The 19,206-nt window shown below is 42.1% G+C and overlaps 1 protein-coding gene across 1 annotated transcript; it reads right to left on the minus strand.

Annotated features, from left to right (window-relative positions):
* Nucleotides 1-7,974: 7,974 nt before the first annotated feature.
* Nucleotides 7,975-10,056, minus strand: LOC126252756 (cuticle protein 16.5-like). The gene is made up of 2 exons (XM_049953669.1): nucleotides 9,932-10,056; nucleotides 7,975-8,292 (listed from the first exon to the last, which is right to left on the minus strand). The coding sequence occupies exons 1-2, from the start codon at nucleotides 9,941-9,943 to the stop codon at nucleotides 8,047-8,049; spliced, it is 258 nt and encodes an 85-aa protein (XP_049809626.1). The 5' UTR covers nucleotides 9,944-10,056; the 3' UTR covers nucleotides 7,975-8,046.
* Nucleotides 10,057-19,206: the final 9,150 nt, after the last annotated feature.

Consider the following 19,206-nt stretch of genomic DNA (forward strand, 5'->3'; position numbering starts at 1 on the left):
CCTGAAGCCCAGATCATTTGACGCATGGGGGATGGAAGAAGTTCAGAAGTGAGCACGGAAGTGACGACGCCACTACGATCTCCCATAGCAGATGACTCCAGCACTGTGCAACCTTGGAATCAGGAGTCCTCAAGGGATGCCGGAAGAGCAACTGACCAGTTCTGTGAAATCAGTTCAAGTCATCATTATTAGTCAGTACTGCAGACACTGTTTCTAGAGGAGAACTGTATTTTACTAGATGATTTTGCTCCCAAAGTACCCAGAACTGATTTCTTGAGCTGTACGTGTAACAATTATGTTCCTTGGCATGTGAAATCTAAATATTTGAATATTAGATCTGTGCTTATGTATAATTATGGGCTCATCAACGCTTCCAGCATTTATCAGCATTTGAAAAATTTCGAAATTCTGAGAGTTCGTTTTCTCGGGGCCTTATGACGATAGTGTCATCAACATACCAAAAACAACAAGTTAGTTTCTTCTCGAGCCTCTAGAGAGCTACATCTTCAGAATTTCCTCTACTACTATTAGTGTATTGCCCAGAGCTATGCCATTAGTTTGCTCATAGACTTTATCGTCACATTGAAAGTAAGCCGATGTGATACATTGTTTAAAGAAATCTGCCATATTCTTTGAGAAACTGTATTCCAACTGCGACATAGTAAAAAGTGATATGACATCACAACCCACCACAATACCTCTTGGACGTAACCTGGATGATATTAACTTTTCTACAAAGTGACCAGATTCTTTAATGTAAATGCCAGTTTTTCGTACAACTGCTGTAGCAGTGTGCCAAGTGCTTCACAATCCCACAGGCAGGACAACCAATAGCACTAACAGTAGATCTTAATGGAATACCAGGTATATGAATTTTTGATAAACCATACGGTCTTGGTGGAAACGTTTCTGATTTTACGATACACTTCTTGTCGTTGGAATAAATCGAAGAGGCTTTTATTACCTTGTCCGTTACCCTAAGAAAAGAAGTTGTAAACCTCCCTTAACCTCCCTGTATCTTCCTAGTTCCATATACCCACGATTTTGCTGCGGTAGTCTTCGTTCCTCATTACAACTATACCGTTGCCCTTGATCACCGGAAGAATACGAAAGTCTTTCCTAGAAATTAAAGATCTCTTGTTGTTCCATTTACCTGCGGTAGGTGTCACACTTATCTGCCTTTGCTGTTTTCTGGATTTTGTGAATAATGTTTTTCCAAAAGTCCGTTTGCATTTACGTAATCTCATAGATCCCGCTAACAAACCTGAATAATCATTTGGTTCCCCCATCCCCTGTATTTAATATAATACTAGCTGACAGCGAAATTACGAGAGCATGCTGAAAAGTAATTGCTCCAAGTTTTTTATGAGAATACTCTTAAAGCTTTTTACATAAAACAAAAGTTATTAACATTCTACATCTTTATTCTTCATGTCTACATATTTATTTTTCAACATAGTCACCCTGGTGACGAATAAATTTCTGCCAACGAAAGACCAGTTTGTTGACACCGTCACTGTAGAATGTATGCTGACGGAGCCACAACCACACCTTTGCTTGCGCCACTTCATTACTTGCGAAATGAAGTCCTCGAAGGTGTTCTGCAAGTTTTGGAAAGATTAGACATTGGGATGGTACCAAGTCAAGACTTTATGGAGGATTATTGCTGATAACGAAACCAAGGCGTCGGATTGTTACAGATGCCGCAGCGCTCGTGTGTGTTTTGGCATTGTCATTCTAAAGGGGAGGATTGTCCATGTGTGGACAAACATTTAGAATTCGAAACTCGAATACAGCACGCTGTTTCACACGCACCGACATACTTACGTTACACATCGCCATGTTACACACTGCAATTAGAAGCCCTCTGGATCCAGAGGGCTGCAGACATGTAGACATGAAGAATAAAGACGTGCAGTTTTTTTGTGGTTGGCAGTGAAGGGCTGGGTAATCAACTAACGAGAATGAGTTGAGTACTATTTATTAACAAAAAAATCCCTTACACTGTATGTAGGCCGTCGGCTATTACCTGTTTTGGCTGGCTACTTGATGCCGGCCTCGCGTTTGCAGGACCATCAGCTCAGAGGGAGACAATGGGCACTACTGTTTCTCCAGTCATAAGCACTGATCTCAATCTACAACTAAGACAGGTAATAGGCGACGGCCTACTTACAGTGTTCCCAGAGACTTTAACCACAAAAAAGTAGTGGTCCCAACAGCGATACAAACAATGAAAGTACCGCGGATAGTTAAAATTTAATTCAAATGATCAAAGGAATTTCATTTACTTCAAGCTGTCAATAACATAGATAAAATTTTTTTTAAAGAATCTATCCTGAAAGACTGACATTACTATCTTTAAAGTATATCCGTTCATTGATAAATGTTTTACTCAACAAAATGTTGTGTAATTAAATGGATCAGAAATGAAATCTGAGTTTAATTACTTTGCCCCTGTGGCCAAGAACAACAGTACACGTAAACCAGATACGACGGACACACACATATCTTTGACATCAACCACTACAAAGCATACACGTACAACACAATTACTAACGTCCACTGCACCGACTTACAATGTAGCAGTGCGGTTTAACTCGTTACTGCCCAACCACTACAACCCAAACAAATCGCGCATCCGTATTTGATGACTGAGCGCAGCTTAAGATAAAGTTATGGCAAAGAATGCTTGGTAATTTAAATTATCTTAAACCAAAAAGTAAACCATAACTTAAGTTATCGTAGTGCACCACTTCTAAGATTAAAGTGGTGGTCCTTTGAGGCACCAGAGATCCTAAATGTTTTCTCTTTTAGAATTTGAATGCACAGTGACCAACAGTGAAACATCACGCTGGCGTACCGCGTCTTAAGCCTCAATTTTAATTGGAGTCTTGCGGAGCACCACTACCACATTCTTAATGTTGAATCCCTATAATCGTTACAGCGTATAACACCTTAAACAATGTTATGATTACAGGGAAGACTTTCACTGCATCGCCCACGCGGGCCAGACGCAGACACTTCAATAATTTAGCAAAATGGGATAGCCCTTTGCACAGACAACACACATTTGGAAGATCTTTGTAAACACATTCCCAGGTAAGGTTGTAAAACAAAACTGCCGGCCCTTACCACAGTGAACTGAATAGAAAAAAGAAATGAACAAACCACGACTATCCTTACCTTCGGGAAAAGAGACCAGTAGCAGCTAGCAACACGACAACGATGAAGCAGCTAAAAGGGCCACATTTCATTATATCACTTTCAATTAGACTCAAACAACATTAACATCGTTCCGTACCAATCGGTGCTGCACATAGCAGTATTTGTTCTGTAGTGCCGACTCTCCAGCAGTTTATGCAATTCCCAACGTTGGCCGTCGGTAATACAATCAGACCACCTTGCATTACCGATCCCGATTCTACATCAAAAGTGAAAACTCAGAGACACAGTGAAACTAAAGGCTTCACTAATGCATCACACTGTAGTAAATGCACCTGTATGCGCCACCAAATACACTCCTGGAAATTGAAATAAGAACACCGTGAATTCATTGTCCCAGGAAGGGGAAACTTTATTGACACATTCCTGGGGTCAGATACATCACATGATCACACTGACAGAACTACAGGCACATAGACACAGGCAACAGAGCATGCACAATGTCGGCACTAGTACAGTGTATATCCACCTTTCGCAGCAATGCAGGCTGCTATTCTCCCATGGAGACGATCGTAGAGATGCTGGATGTAGTCCTGTGGAACGGCTTGCCATGCCATTTCCAACTGGCGCCTCAGTTGGACCAGCGTTCGTGCTGGACGTGCAGACCGCGTGAGACGACGCTTCATCTAGTCCCAAACATGCTCAATGGGGGACAGATCCAGAGATCTTGCTGGCCAGGGTAGTTGACTTACACCTTCTAGAGCACGTTGGGTGGCACGGGATACATGCGGACGTGCATTGTCCTGTTGGAAAGGCAAGTTCCCTTGCCGGTCTAGGGATGGTAGAACGATGGGTTCGATGACGGTTTGGATGTACCGTGCACTATTCAGTGTCCCCTCGACGATCACCAGTGGTGTATGGCCAGTGTAGGAGATCGCTCCCCACACCATGATGCCGGGTGTTGGCCCTGTGTGCCTCGGTCGTAAGCAGTCCTGATTGTGGCGCTCACCTGCACTGCGCCAAACACGCATACGATCATCATTGGCACCAAGGCAGAAGCGACTCTCATCGCTGAAGACGACACGTCTCCATTCGTCCCTCCATTCACGCCTGTCGCGACACCACTGGAGGCGGGCTGCACGATGTTGGGGCGTGAGCGGAAGACGGCCTAACGGTGTGCGGGACCGTAGCCCAGCTTCATGGAGACGGTTGCGAATGGTCCTCGCCGATACCCCAGGAGCAACAGTGTCCCTAATTTGCTGGGAAGTGGCGGTGCGGTCCCCTACGGCACTGCGTAGGATCCTACGGTCTTGGCGTGCATCCGTGCGTCGCTGCGGTCCGGTCCCAGGTCGACGGGCACGTGCACCTTCCGCCGACCACTGGCGACAACATCGATGTACTGTGGAAACCTCACGCCCCACGTGTTGAGCAATTCGGCGGTACGTCCACCCGGCCTCCCGCATGCCCACTATACGCCCTAGCTCAAAGTCCGTCAACTGCACATACGGTTCACGTCCACGCTGTCGCGGCATGCTACCAGTGTTAAAGACTGCGATGGAGCTCCGTATGCCACGGCAAACTGGCTGACACTGACGGCGGCGGTGCACAAATGCTGCGCAGCTAGCGCCATTCGACGGCCAACACCGCGGTTCCTGGTGTGTCCGCTGTGCCGTGCGTGTGATCATTGCTTGTACAGCCCTCTCGCAGTGTCCGGAGCAAGTATGGTGGGTCTGACACACCGGTGTCAATGTGTTCTTTTTTCCATTTCCAGGAGTGTATAACCTAAGAAGGCGTGCCTGCACAAATCGGACCTACTGCCCGACTGCTACAACGACGTTAAGAACTCTCGATAACAATCAGTATAAATCACCAGTCATCTGTAACGTAAAAAAGACCTTCTTGCAATTAGCAATGTCCGCTTTTGCATTATCATTACCACAAGCGTAATAAAACAATTCCTTTTCACGTATAGTTAAAGAAAACTAGGTGGAATTCGCAGTTCAATAGTGCTGGCCAACGCTGTTTTCCAAAAAGTAAAACATTTATTACTCCATGCACTATTTCAGCATACATGACACCCATGACACTCTCGTCCCATTTGTTTCTAATTTATTTTATTCATCCTCGCTTCTTCAAACGAAGGGTAGCATTTTATGATTTATCTTCTACTTTCTTGTGGTGTCAATGTGTATTGGTATTGAAGGTACATTACTGTTTTGAATGTCAAATGGTTCAAATGGCTCTGAGCACTATGGGACTTAACATCTTAGGTCATCAGTCCCCTAGAACTTAGAACTACTTAAACCTAACTAACCTAAGGACATCATACAAATTCATGTCCGAGGCAGGATTCGAACCTGCGACCATAGCGGTCGCGCGGTTCCGGACTGAAGCGCCTAGAGCCACTCGGCCACAGCGGCCGGCTTTTGAATGTCTCCATATATCAGTAGATCATTCTTTCCAGTCACGTCTTACTGAAAAGCATTACGTAATCACTTGGATTCATTACAAAGACACTTTTATGTTGTTCCATAAAAACCGTTGCGCACTTATTTATTATCGTTTAGGTTGTGACTAAATTTACAGATCGTAGTGCACGAATGAACCCAAGATGTTCGACAATACGTTTGCGGAAAAGCAGCTTCATTCTAAAAGCTCACGATTTTGTAAGTTACCCGCCGCGCTAAAGTGTATGTTAATGTATGTAAGAATAAATCCAACAGTTATGATGCAGATTGTAGGAACACGTACGAATGTTGTACGTTGTTATTGTACATGATATTTTATGAAATAGGACTGATTTTGAGCAGTGCAGCTTGTCAAAATTGATAGAATTTTGACTCATTATTGGTCCGAAATCTTGAATTGAATTCATCTTAGAGATCTGTCTTAACTTTAAAGCTTTAACTGAGCAACTGATGTTTTTCATTGCTTACGATACACAGAAACTCTTCAGTGGTTTTTGTCTTGGGGAGTCTATGGTCTAAATCATCTTGGAGAACTTTTCCGGATGTCGGTACTGCATCACCGTGACATCCTTTCACACAGACAGTAAACTATACATTGACGAAACAGCGTACTTTAAAAAGAAGATTTCAGGCTTCCTATCAGTGTAACCATACATTTGGAAATTGTTTTCATGTTATTGTGTTAAGAGCTGCACTTGGTCCCAAAAACATCTCTTTATGGTACTTGTAAGTGATGCTACATCTCTGGAGAGGAATTCCGCCTTATACAACACACCTTTGAAAAATTGTTTTCACCCAGACATGTTTCAGCACTTTTTGTGCAACCTCAGGGGGTTTATTTGCAGGAGGAAAATAAACAAATAAACCCACTGAAGACAGCACAAAATGTGCTGAAATATATCCTAGAGAACACAAAGCTACTAATATGTCTTGCATAAGATGGAATTTCTCTCCAATTTTCTTAGCAAGCACGGAAATGCGAACTGCAACATTCACAAGAAGATGTTACATCATTCTTTCAAGCTTACAATCTGTTGAGCTGTTTTTATTTTACTGGCTAGCACTAGCACGATCAGGCTATAGATTTCTGTAGATAAGCTGGTAATATACTATGTTTACCCATTCCCATTGCCGAAGAAGTGAGTTTTTCCACTGAAATGAGAGATCGTCTGGAATGAATATGTGGGCGTCCCTCATTTAAGTTTTTTATGAGATATAGTATTAAGTAGATCTGCATCTGCATCTACATACATACTCCGCAAGCCACCGAACTGTGAGTGGCAGGGGGTACGTTTCACGACTACTGGTCTTTTCCCTTTCTGTTCCAATTGAAAACAGAACGAGAGAAAAACGATTATCTATATGCTTCTGTACGAGTCCTAATCTGTCTTATCTTATCTTAATGGTTCTTACGCGAAATGTACGTTACCGGCAGTAGAATCGATCAGCCTCAAAAGTCGGTTCTATAAATTTTCTCATTTGTGCTTTTCGAAAGGAACGTCGCCTTCCCTCCAGAATTTCCCATCAGAATTCCCGAAGCATCTCCGTAATACTTGCATGTTTTCCAAACCTCCTGGTAACAAATCTAGCAACCGGCCTCTGAACTGCCTCGGTGTCTTCCTTCAATCCTACCTGGTGTGGACCCCAAACACTGGAGCAGTACTCGACAGTGGGTCACGTTAAAATCCTATGTGCGTTCTTCTTTACAGATGAACCAAAAATTCTCTCAATAAACCGAAGTCGACCATTCGCCTTTCTTACTACAGTCCATACATGCTCATTTCATTTCAAACTGCTTTCAACATTATACCCAGACATTTAATTGGCGTTACTGTGTCAAGCAGGACACCTCTAATACCATATTCGAACATTACAGGTTTGTTTTTCCACTCAGCTGCATTAACTTACATTTTTTCTACATTTACAGCCAGATGCCATTAAATACACCAACTAGAAATTTTGTCTAAGTCATCCTGTACCCTCCTGCAGACTCTCAGCGACGACACCTTCCCATACACCACAGCATCATCAGCAAAGGGGCGCAGACTGCTGCTGAACCTGTCCGCCAGATCATTTGTGTACTTAGAAAATAACAGTGATTCTATCACATTTCCCTGGGGCATTCTTCACGATACCATTTTCTCTGATAAACACCCGCCGTCGAGGACAACGTACTGGGTTCTGTCACCTAGGAAGTCATCGAGCCATTCACATACCTGAGAAGCTATTCCTTATGCTTGTGCTTTCGTCAACAGTCGGCACTGAGGCACCAAGTCAAGTAGTACACATAAGTGTGTAACAGTGGAAAAAATACGGGTGTCGGGTGTGTACAGATTGAAAACGATTATTTTTATCTGTTTTACATCTCGACCTTTATTTATGTACAAATGGCACTACGCCTATAGTGATCCTTTCCTTAGTGAATCTTAAAGATCGGCGCCGCGGCAGCGTAGGGCAGAGGAGCAGCAATGGCGGGGGCGGCGAGAGCCAGAGGGGCGACGCGCAGAGCGGGGGCCACGGCCAAGGCGGGGGCGGCGGCGATGGCGGGGGCGGCGTAGGCCACGGGGGCGGCGATGGCGGGAGCGGCCACGGCCGCTGGCGCCACGGCCACGCCTCCCAGGTAGCCGGCCGACACGGCGGCGAACAGCAGGGGCAGGATCACCTGTAAGTAAACGATTTTATGTGTACAACAACACTTTCATCGAATATTCACGAGTAGTTTCATTATCATCAACAAGCTTGTAAAAAGCATAATGAAAGCCCACATAACACAGTGGAGGGTCATCTGAAACATCCTACACCATCCGAAGTTTTCGTGTGTTCGACCCATTTTGAGTTTCGAACGATGGTGAGTTGGATTTTACATCATTTATCACAAGGGAACTGTTTGAGTCCCTTGAGAGGTACTGGAGATGGCCCTTTCCAATACAGGCGATAGCAGCAAAACAGAATTAAAATCTGGCGAGCGAGCATTCTGAGGCCGATGTGTTAGGCTCTCGCACTAATTGAGCTATTCTTCTACACGTCCAACGAGTGGAGTATTTGCTTCTTGGATAACTGAAACCACTACTGGGACCAGTAGCTGCACCACTGATTGATCATTGTAATCTAGAACGGTTCCATACACGGTATCAGCAGCTATCTGACTCCGTGAGACAAGAGCAGTCATTGGAAATAACCGTACTTCAGCTAATACTGCACAAAACCTCGATCATAAACGATAATTGGAAATAATAATTCTTTTTAATGTTCTCATATTTCCTCACTAATATTGGTTTTTCTTCTGTTTCGTGTTTAGCGAAAGATGTTTTCTCATTCTTCGTTTATTCTATTAACACACCAGATAGATTAACCGTAAGAAGACAAGGAGCACTAACCGAATGAATTCGAAATTAGTAATGTCGGACTTGACTGCGGATCAACGAAAAGCATCATTACACATATTACAACGTATTGGCGGCTAAAAGTACCCAGAGGATTTTTTGGTACAATCAGAAAGTACAGTACACAAATGAGTTAAAGGTGAATCAAGAAATAATATTGACGTTTAAGATGTTCGTTCTAAGACATCCATATTACCTGATCCAACTTCATTTGGAACCAATAATCCCTAAGGTCATTTAAAGTCTGCTTCTTTAGAGATGAGCTACTGGAGCCCATAACATCGATCACCTTACCACTCCATAAGGCTCTTCTAAAGCGGCTGTAATTGAATAAGGGATTGTAACGCATTGTTCGCTAAGCAGAAACTTTAGACTGACAGCTCTTGGCGCCTCCCACCTTAAGACCGATGAAAGGATTTTAAATCATAATGATTTGAAGCGGTTAATGTCTATCTTAACTTATTTCAATAGCCACAGGCATGATAGATTTAAATTGTTTATTTTTATTTTTAGACTGCCGGTTTCGAACTTCTAAGTGATAATCTTCAGATCTTATATTCCTTGATAACCATGGGAACCGGTGGCATAGAACAGGCCCATGTGCTAGTGTGTTTTCCACGCCTGCGCAGATGGACCTGCTCCACGCCAGTAGCTCCTACGGTCATCACGTAATGTAAGATCTGAAAATGTCCTCTTAGATGATCGAAACCGCTAGTCTAAAAATAAAAATAATTTTAAAGCGATCACGACTTTGTCTATTGGAACAAGTTACAATATTACAAAGGTCGCTGTTTCTCCAGGAACAATGTTCCGAAAATTTTAACTTCTGTCGAATGACAGAAGTAAGCGGCTAAGAGAGACCCGTCAGAAAAGTGAGGAGTACTCTAGAAACAGGATGAGAATTGTAGCCCAGCTCACCAGCTTGTACATGTTGGAGGTGTGTTGTGCCGGCGGTGCAGACTGGCGCCGAGTTCGCTGTCCCGGGTTTATATACCTGCCAGCGGCTCACGCGCCACGCCCGCCGACCCTCGCGACGGCCTCCACCTGCCAGCGGCCGGTCTGCTTATCCGCTGGCACCCACTGACCAATGGGCTCTCCATCCGTCCATCCGTGTGCTGTCATCCTTGCAAATGTGCTCACGGGCAACTACACTAGCCTGGGACGAGAATTACAAACTTCGTCCTACATTGCTGTCTTACACGGAAAGAAAACCGCTTCGTGCTGAACATTTGAGTAGTTTTGTAATAACAGATTCATCATAGGCATGTGCGCTTTTATCATGGGCGTCAGTAATAAGTAATGTGGTCTTTCCCGGATGATATGCTATTCCCCAGCATAAAAGACCTTGTTACAATTGATGCCACTTAGCCTGATGTTATTACACGTAAATGAGCTTCTAACCTGGATTTCCGAAACTGACTGCCAAACCACTTACTTTATTATATTTATACACTGAGGGAAAAACACCGCTACACCAAAAAATAACCAATGTAGAGTAATGAAATTTCGTCAGTACATTTTTCTAGGTAACATATTCAAGTGATTAACATTGCAAGATCACAGGACTAATGTAAGCGCAAAATAAGCCATTGAAGAAGTCAAGTGTTGGTACATTAATAATGGGTGTAACCACCAGAATGTTGAATACAATCAAGCATTGTGTTCTACAGGTGACAGATGTCAGTATGTGAGATGGAGTTCCTTGCCTGCTGCACTTTGTCAGTCAATACACGGACGGATAACTCTGGGTTTGGATGACGTTGTCGTCAGATGATGTCCCATATGTGTGCGATTAGATGTGCTGATCGAGCAGGCCAAGACAATATGTCGACACTCTGTAGAGCAAGTTATGTTACAACAGCGATATGTCGGCGAGTGTTATCCTGTTGGAAAACGCCTCCTGGAATGCTGTTCATGAATGGTAACACAACAGATCGAATCACCAGAGTCACGTACAGATTTGCAGTCAGGGTGCGTGGGATAACAACGAGAGTGCTCGTGCTGTCATACGAAATCGAACCAATGATCATACTTGTAGGTGTAGGTCCAGTGTGTCTAGCACTCAGACAGGTTGGTTGTAGGACCTCAACTGGTTTCCGTCTAATCAATACACGACCATCACTGGCACCGACGCAGAACCAGCTTTCATCAGGAAACAGACCTCCACCCTGTCCTTCAATGAGCTCTCACTAGGTACCACTGAAATTGCTAATGGCGTGGAATGAACGCTACAGGGCGTCTGTCTCGGATCTGTCTTTGAAGTAGCTGATTTGTAATAGTTCGTCGTGCCACTGATTTGCATTCTCATAGTGGCGCTACTAGTGCCATTCTTATACGACTGGAGCGAAATTTAACTAATCGTCATGTTTCAGATGTAGAAATACAGATAACAACTTTCGTTTATCTCGCACTAATCCTTCTTGGTGTTGCGACGTTTACCCATCAGCGTATTTTCTGCATGTCTCTTTCAGCTTTCTCTTCTGTGTGAAGGACTAACTGTCCCCCACAAAGGTCCCTTTTCGAAGTAAGTTTTCTTTGTCTGCCTCTATAACTTTTGCCATTTTCTTTAAAATTATTATCATGTTCTATCAAGTACGGATGTAGAATCCAGTTAATGGTATAACATTCTTTTCTAGAGAGGAAAGTTCTTCTTCTTCTTCTAATTATTACGTCTTCCTCAGATTTGATTTTTAATAAGTCACTATTTTTCTTTCATTGCTTTTGTTCTTATATTCGTTTTTCCTAAGTCCACAGTTTCTGCTCTATAGACTGTGAATACAATTGAACAATTGGAAGTCATACTTCTGCCAGAAGGGGTAAGTCGTTGGTGAACGTTCACATCTGTATGTGACCCCCTTCTACCCTTGCTCGTATTCTGAAATTTTTGTTAACTTCAGTTCTTTAGGTGGAGATACGCGGTAAAGGGAAGGACTATCATCCTAAGACATTCAGATCTGAATGTCCTCTTTTGCCTCCTGCTACATTACGAGGACATGGAATGTTGCATCAATCAAGACGTCAGCAGGGCGGATTTAGCAGAGGCAGGTCAAGAAGGCAAGCAATAAATTAGATGATCTCACTATCGACAGCCATTCATTTTACGTGTGCTCTAGCGGTGATGTTAAATATTTCTGGCGCTTTCGATAACTTCTTAAATGCAGCAAGTCACTAGAAAAACAATAGCTGTTCAGTGCATAAAATCATAGTTTAAGAAAGAGAAATAATAAAGGAATAAGCAACTCTCAGCAATGAAACTCTGTTCACTGCCTACAAAGAACCATCAGACAACACCAATCCATAAAAAACACACACAAACAATCAAATAAGTAAATAATAATAGAAAAATCTAATTAAACAAATGAAAACCCACAGTCCTTCATCTACTCACCCTCTCTCTCTCACGTGCACACATATACACAAACACACACACACACATACACACACACACACACACACACACACAATGGGAACGCACCTCACAAAGATTCAGAACTCTCTCCAAGAATGTCAGCCATATTGTTTTCGTAATTTGCATATAGTGACAGTGAAGGTTAAATAGTGGAGTTTCACAGTGAAGGTGATGGGGAAAGCAGAAAAGTGAGACATATCGCATACACACACACACACACATACACACACACACACACACACACACACACATACACACACACACTAACATTCATTCTTTCACATAGAATAATTAATATTAGGTCCAACCACGACACTCCCATTCTTAAGATTACAAAGTAAATAATTTTTCTAAAATACGTTCTGTATGGTTGCAGATGACAAAGTTCGAAAGGAAAACACATGTAAGAGAAAAAAAAAAAAAACAGGAAAAGCACAGCTTGTGGTAATAAGGCATATGTTCAAAACTTTGTTTTTAAAGTTCGTAAATAGTTTCTTAAGAACTCGAAATTATAGGTATGGGTGAGTGTTAAAAGACACCTAAGTGACTTTTTCGTAGTTTTGCCAAAAACAAACTTATTTTTTCTTGTGTTTTATTAAATAGGCTTTGCTAAAATTATATATTGCAATACATACATAGCCCTACAATTAGGTACATTGTTGACACGAAATCTCTAATAGGGAACCAGAAAAAGTTACTTTATCTTCTTGACTTAGGTACCTTTTGACACACAATAAAATTTAAAGTATGATTTTGCTTGATACAATGCAGGTTTCATCAAATAATGAGTGACATCTGTTAGCTCATATTGCAAACAAAAATCTTTAATAGCTAATGAATATTATTCCATTACAAAGACTTTTTGTTTTGAACCTTATTCATTGTGAGAAACAGAAGCTACTACCTGCTGCACAAGTTGCTCTATAATATGCAGCATAACTTTCTTTAAGTCTTCAATTTTGCAATTTTTGATACGCATTTTTCCTTGCGGATAAGCTTCTTGACTAGGTAACGATACACGACTAGTTTTTCCAGGATAAAGTATTTCAGGCTTTGAAAACCACCTAAACTTATGTACTCCATTGTTTTTACAATACCTTTGTGTTCATGAGTACTCACGATAATGATATCTGGAAATACTAAATTGCACTCTTCCATTTCTTGGAAGATTTATGGCTTTCCAAGGAGATTAACGGCTCATTGTAATAAGTAGGTCACCGAGCAGAACACCCAGTGATCATGTCGGTCCTGACTGTTAATTGTTCTGGATGTTTTCTTTCTCAAGCTATAAGCTATAAGCTGCACCCAAGTGTAGACACGATCACAGTTACTATGGGGTCATTTTATTACGCTGAATTTTTGGTCATCTGGATTGTATGAATATACATCTAAAAGAAAAACACTGTTCAATCATTTTAAAACGTCATGTATTGGTTAGGGCAAGACAAACTAGTGACAAAGTATGGTTCCTGTTTGGCCTGTAAATTATTTGAAAACAGGTAGAACTCGGTAACTGTCTTGGGTAAATTGTCTTAATGAAGTCCGACAGGAACGAAGTAGCTTGATCGGGTCCTTTGTGGACCGGACATTCATGGTAGATCGAGTAGCGGGCTAAATCGGTTTTAGTGTTGAAAAACTTTCACTGTGAGTTGACTCAATCAATAAATTTCCGAAACAAGAATCTACGGTACTCTTGTACTTGGGATATAGTGAAATACAGGGCCTAAGACGTTTTAATTTTCTTTATTCTTTATAGTCATTATATTAAGAGCAGATGTGAGTTGTTTAGCTCGCCTCACGCACACTGTTAAGTCTGCTGTCATGACTCTTTTCGCAGTATCCTGTATGTGAGGACCACATATACTCACCTTTTTTCCTCACAAAAGCAGCAGGTATCCTTTTGTGGTTTTCCAAACCTAAGGTTAAAATTTTATAAAAAAATGTTTTCAAAAACTCATACTTAGTATTTGTACAGGATATTTTACTTTATACAAATAAATTTTTTTTGACGGACAGTTCAGACGACGAATGCGTGATGTTTGTATCAGATGCATAGTGCGTTTTGTACACAGGAAAGGAGCTTATATGTTCATGTATCTTCAAAATTTGCAGTGTTGCGAATGGCTGAGTGTTAAATGGGATGAGCGTCATTGGCGTAGGTACTTTTTGACATTTATTACAGAAAAAACACTGACTGCAACGCTTAGAAAGAAAGTTCGACAAAAAGTGAGAAGTATGACTTCTTTTAACAATCACCCATTCACATATTCATATATGTACTAGTAGTAAAGAGCAGTTTTATGTTGTTTAATAGAAAGAAAGTAAAAGCCCACTGATGATGCTGAAATTTCAATGAAACTTGTCTGGGTAAAAAAAGAAAAAAGAGAGAAAAATTCTGTTATGGTCGAGGCGGACACGTTGCAAAAACAAATTTGTTTGTGAGCAAACGAGGACAGAAGAATGTCCACCCGAAGATGATCATGGTGATCTTCCTTGTTGGGTCGCCTGGCCAGTCAGAGTGTCCAGAGGCGCTTTCAAATAACCAAGAGGTTGTTGCAACATGAGACAAGAAATGACGTAAGCCATCTCGAAACGCTCTCCAAAGCTGTCAGCATATGGCCCAGAGACATCCTAAAATAAAATTAAAGCATGCAACGATTAGAAGACGCGTGGTAACGAGGTATATAGGTTTATTCCCAGCTGAAGACCATAATTTCGTACATCATACAGGGAATGAAGGCAGGAAAGATATAACAATGTTATATGAAATTGCAAATATCGCAAATAGACAATTCCAGCATCCCTCGATATCAATCGGGGCACGACACCTACCTATATTAGTGTCAGTTGTGTCGTATGGTCCAAGTACATGGACCTTTATTTACAGCTTCAGCAGTCAGGAGAGTGCAAGGAGAACTACTGAGGCAATGAGCCACCCGACAGTATGCTGCCGTCCCTGGCAATCAACATACCGTACAGATGGAGAGATAGTAGTGAGGTCGGCAACTTCTGAGGGAAACGTTCTTCAAGCCTGCACGGGTGCAAGGGACTACGGTAATGTGGATTCTGATTTGTTACTGTGAGTCGTGGAATTGACAGGCGCAGTCTAACTGCTACTGAATTTCCATCTTGTTACCAAGGATTTCAGCTGTTGAGCGGGATAATTTCAGGGCCGATCCAGTGACAGGATCGAACTTCAGCAGATTCGAAGTATTAGTTTGAACCAACATAGCGATAATGTAATGACAGCAGTAAAAAGGCAGTATTATAAACGAGTAATACAAATAGTTGGATAATTGGTAGAGCGTTTTGTAGTATTAGTATGTAGCTGCAAGTAATAATTAATGCATACACTTCTTTATCATACATAAAGGGGTGTATAGTATGGCATGTTTTAGCGATATTTTGTAATTGTGAATGATAAAAAATAAATAAAAATTTAAAAACAGACGCCTGCTTCTTCGACTTGGAAGTTTAAGACGAATCTTGCGAAGGATCTTCATCTGGAGCCACTTCCGCTTCCTTTCAGCATCGAAATGACCTAGTGCTCCGGCGCTAAGATCTCCTTGTTGATACTGTTGTTCCTCTCAGAGATACTACTAATGAGTCTCCATTGTTCTACTAAATAATTCGTGCAGTTTACAGTTCTGCAGTGACATCGCCAAAGAAAGTATGTCCACATTATAAACAGCATTATCCAGGACAAATCATCGAACTTTGACGAACGACAGGCCACTCGTAAGGACTCTGATTTTGCTAAGCAAATATTTATAACCAGTTTATTACGATTCATGTACATGACCTATACATCGTGGTCGATTGATAGCGACCGGGCCAAATATCTCACGACATAAGCATTAAACGAAAAAACTGCAAAGAACGAAACTCGTCTAGCTTGAAGTGGGAAACCAGATGGCGCTATGGTTGGCCTGCTAGGTGGCGCTGCCCTAGGTCAAACGGATATTAATTGCGTTCTTTTGAATAGGAACCCCAATTTTTATGACATATTCGTGTAATACGTAAAGAAATACGAATGTTTTAGTTAGACCACTTTTTTCGCTTTGTGACTGATGGCGCTGTAATAGTCACAAACGTATAAGTACGTGGTATCACGCAACATTCCGCCAATGCGGACGGTATTTGCTTCGTGATACATTACCCGTATTAAAATGGACCGTTTACCAATTGCGGAGAAGGTCGATATCGTGTTAATGTATGGCTATTGTGATCAAAATGCCCAACGGGCGTGTGCTATGTATGCTGCTCGGTATCCTGGACCACATCATCCAGGTGTCCAGACCGTTCGCCGGATAGTTACGTTATTTAAGGAAACATGAAGTGTTCAGCCACATGTGAAACGTCAACCACGACCTGCAACAAATGATGATGCCCAAGTAGGTGTTTTAGCTGCTTTCGCGGCTAATCCGCACGTCAGTAGCACACAAATTGCGCGAGAATCGGGAATTTCAAAAACGTCGGTGTTGAGAATGCTACATCAAAATCGATTGCACCCGTACCATATTTCTATGCACCGGGAATTGCATGGCGACGACTTTGAACGTCGTGTACAGTTTTGCCACTGGGCACAAGAGAAATTACGAGACGAGATTTTTTGCACGCGTTCTATTTAGCGATGAAGCGTCATTTACCAACAGAGGTAACGTAAACCGGCATAATATGCACTATTGGGCAACTGAAAATCCACGATGGCTGCGACAAGTGGAACATCAGCGACCTTAGCGGGTTAATGTATGGTGCGGCATTATGGGAGTAAGGACAATTGGCCCCCATTTTATCGATGGCAATCTAAATGGTGCAATGTATGCTGATTTCCTACGTAATGTTCTACCGATGTTACTACAAGATGTTTCACTGCATGACAGTATGACGATGTACTTCCAACATGATGGATGTCCTCACATAGCTCGCGTGCGGTTGAAGCGGTATTGAATAGCATATTTTATGACAGGTGGATTGTTCGTCGAAGCACCATACCATGGCCCGCACGCTTACCGGATCTGACGTCCCCGGATATTTGCTATCGTGATCCACCGACAACGCCTGACAATATGCGTCAGCGAATTGTTTGTGCGAACATTACGGAAGGTGAACTACTTGCTTTTGAGAGGAATGTCGTTACACGTATTGCCAAATGCAGTGAGGTTGACGGACATCATTTTGAGCATTTATTGCATTAATGTGGTATTTACAGGTAATTACGCTGTACCAGCATGCTTTCTCAGAAATGATATGTTCACAAAGTTACATGTATCACATTGGAACAACCGGAATAAAATGTTCAAACGTACCTACGTTCTGTATTTTAATTTAAAAAACCTACCTGTTACCAACTGTTCGTCTAAAATTGTGAGCCATATGTTTGCGACTATTACAGCGCCATCTATCACAAAGCGAAAAAAGTGGTCCAACTAAAACATTCATATTTCTTTACGTACTACACGAATATGTAATAAAAATGGGGGTCCCTAGTTTAAAAAACGCAGTTGATACCCGTTTGACCTATGGCAGCAACATCTAGCGGGCCAACCATAGCGACATCTGGTTTCCCCCTTCATGCTAGACAAGTTTCGTTCTGTGTAGTTTTTTAGTTTGACGCTTATTTCGTGAGATAATTGGCACGGTCACGATCAATGAACCACCCTGTATATAATGGTCTAAGAATGATTAACAACATTTACAGCTACACAAAATTTACATTTTTCTAAGGCACATTCGAATAAGCAGAGTATGACAAGATTCTGTTGTATATTGCGGAACGTGTAAGTGATTTGGTCAGCGATCACAGCTGTGGTGTCAGTGCAATACTGATAACCCCCCCCCCTCCCACCCACATTCCCCGGCCCACACTCCTTTCGCTTGAGAAACGATGGGTTTTAAAACAGGCAAATGCATTGATCATGCGATGTCTAAAACGTTTCATAGTGTACAGTTGTGTTGATGCATCGACAATGAAATATGCTACTTCTCCAACACACTCGTACCAGAGTTTGTTGCTCACAACAAGCTGTGTTGTGTTCATCAGACCATAAATGTGTCTCTTTTGACGATTTAAACCATCGTCATGAAGAAAGTAGGCCTCAACTATGGATAAGACGTGCGTGTGGAAGTGTACACCATTACCATTTTTATTTATAAACTACTGCAAAACTCGATACGATGTGGTGAATGACGTGTTCCTAGTAATTGCAATTACATGTACATCTACACCAGTACGGTGCAAATCACCTGATGGTGTTGAGCGGAGGGTACATCTGCTACCACCATCTGACCCTTCCTACCTTGCTCCACTCGCTAATGACGCGTGGGGAGGATGATTGTCAGTAAGCCTCTGTATTAGATCTAATTTCTCTAAGTTTCTCATCGTGGTCATTCGCGAGATCTATTTGAGATGAAGTAATATGTTGTCCGATTCTTCCCGGAAAATACGTACCCTCTCGAAATTTCAACAGTAAACCTCTCCGTGATGCTCAACGTCTCTCTTGTAAAGTCTTCCACTGGAGTTTGTAGAGCATATCTGTAAAGTACTCGCGCCGTCTAAATGAACATGTGACGAAGCGCGCAGCTCTTCGTTGGATCTTCTCTGCCTCTTCTGTCATTCCTACCTGTTAAGGGTCCCAGATTGATGAACAATAGTCAAGAATTTGTCGAACAAGCGACTTGTAAGTCAATTCCTGCATGGATGAGTTACATTTAATTAAGATTCCTCCTATGAACCTGTCGGGCGTCTGCTTTTCCTACTATTTGCTTTTTTGTGGCCACTCCA

Source organism: Schistocerca nitens, chromosome 4 (genome assembly GCF_023898315.1).
Source record: "Schistocerca nitens isolate TAMUIC-IGC-003100 chromosome 4, iqSchNite1.1, whole genome shotgun sequence".
In the NCBI taxonomy this organism is placed as follows: Eukaryota; Metazoa; Arthropoda; class Insecta; order Orthoptera; family Acrididae; genus Schistocerca; species Schistocerca nitens.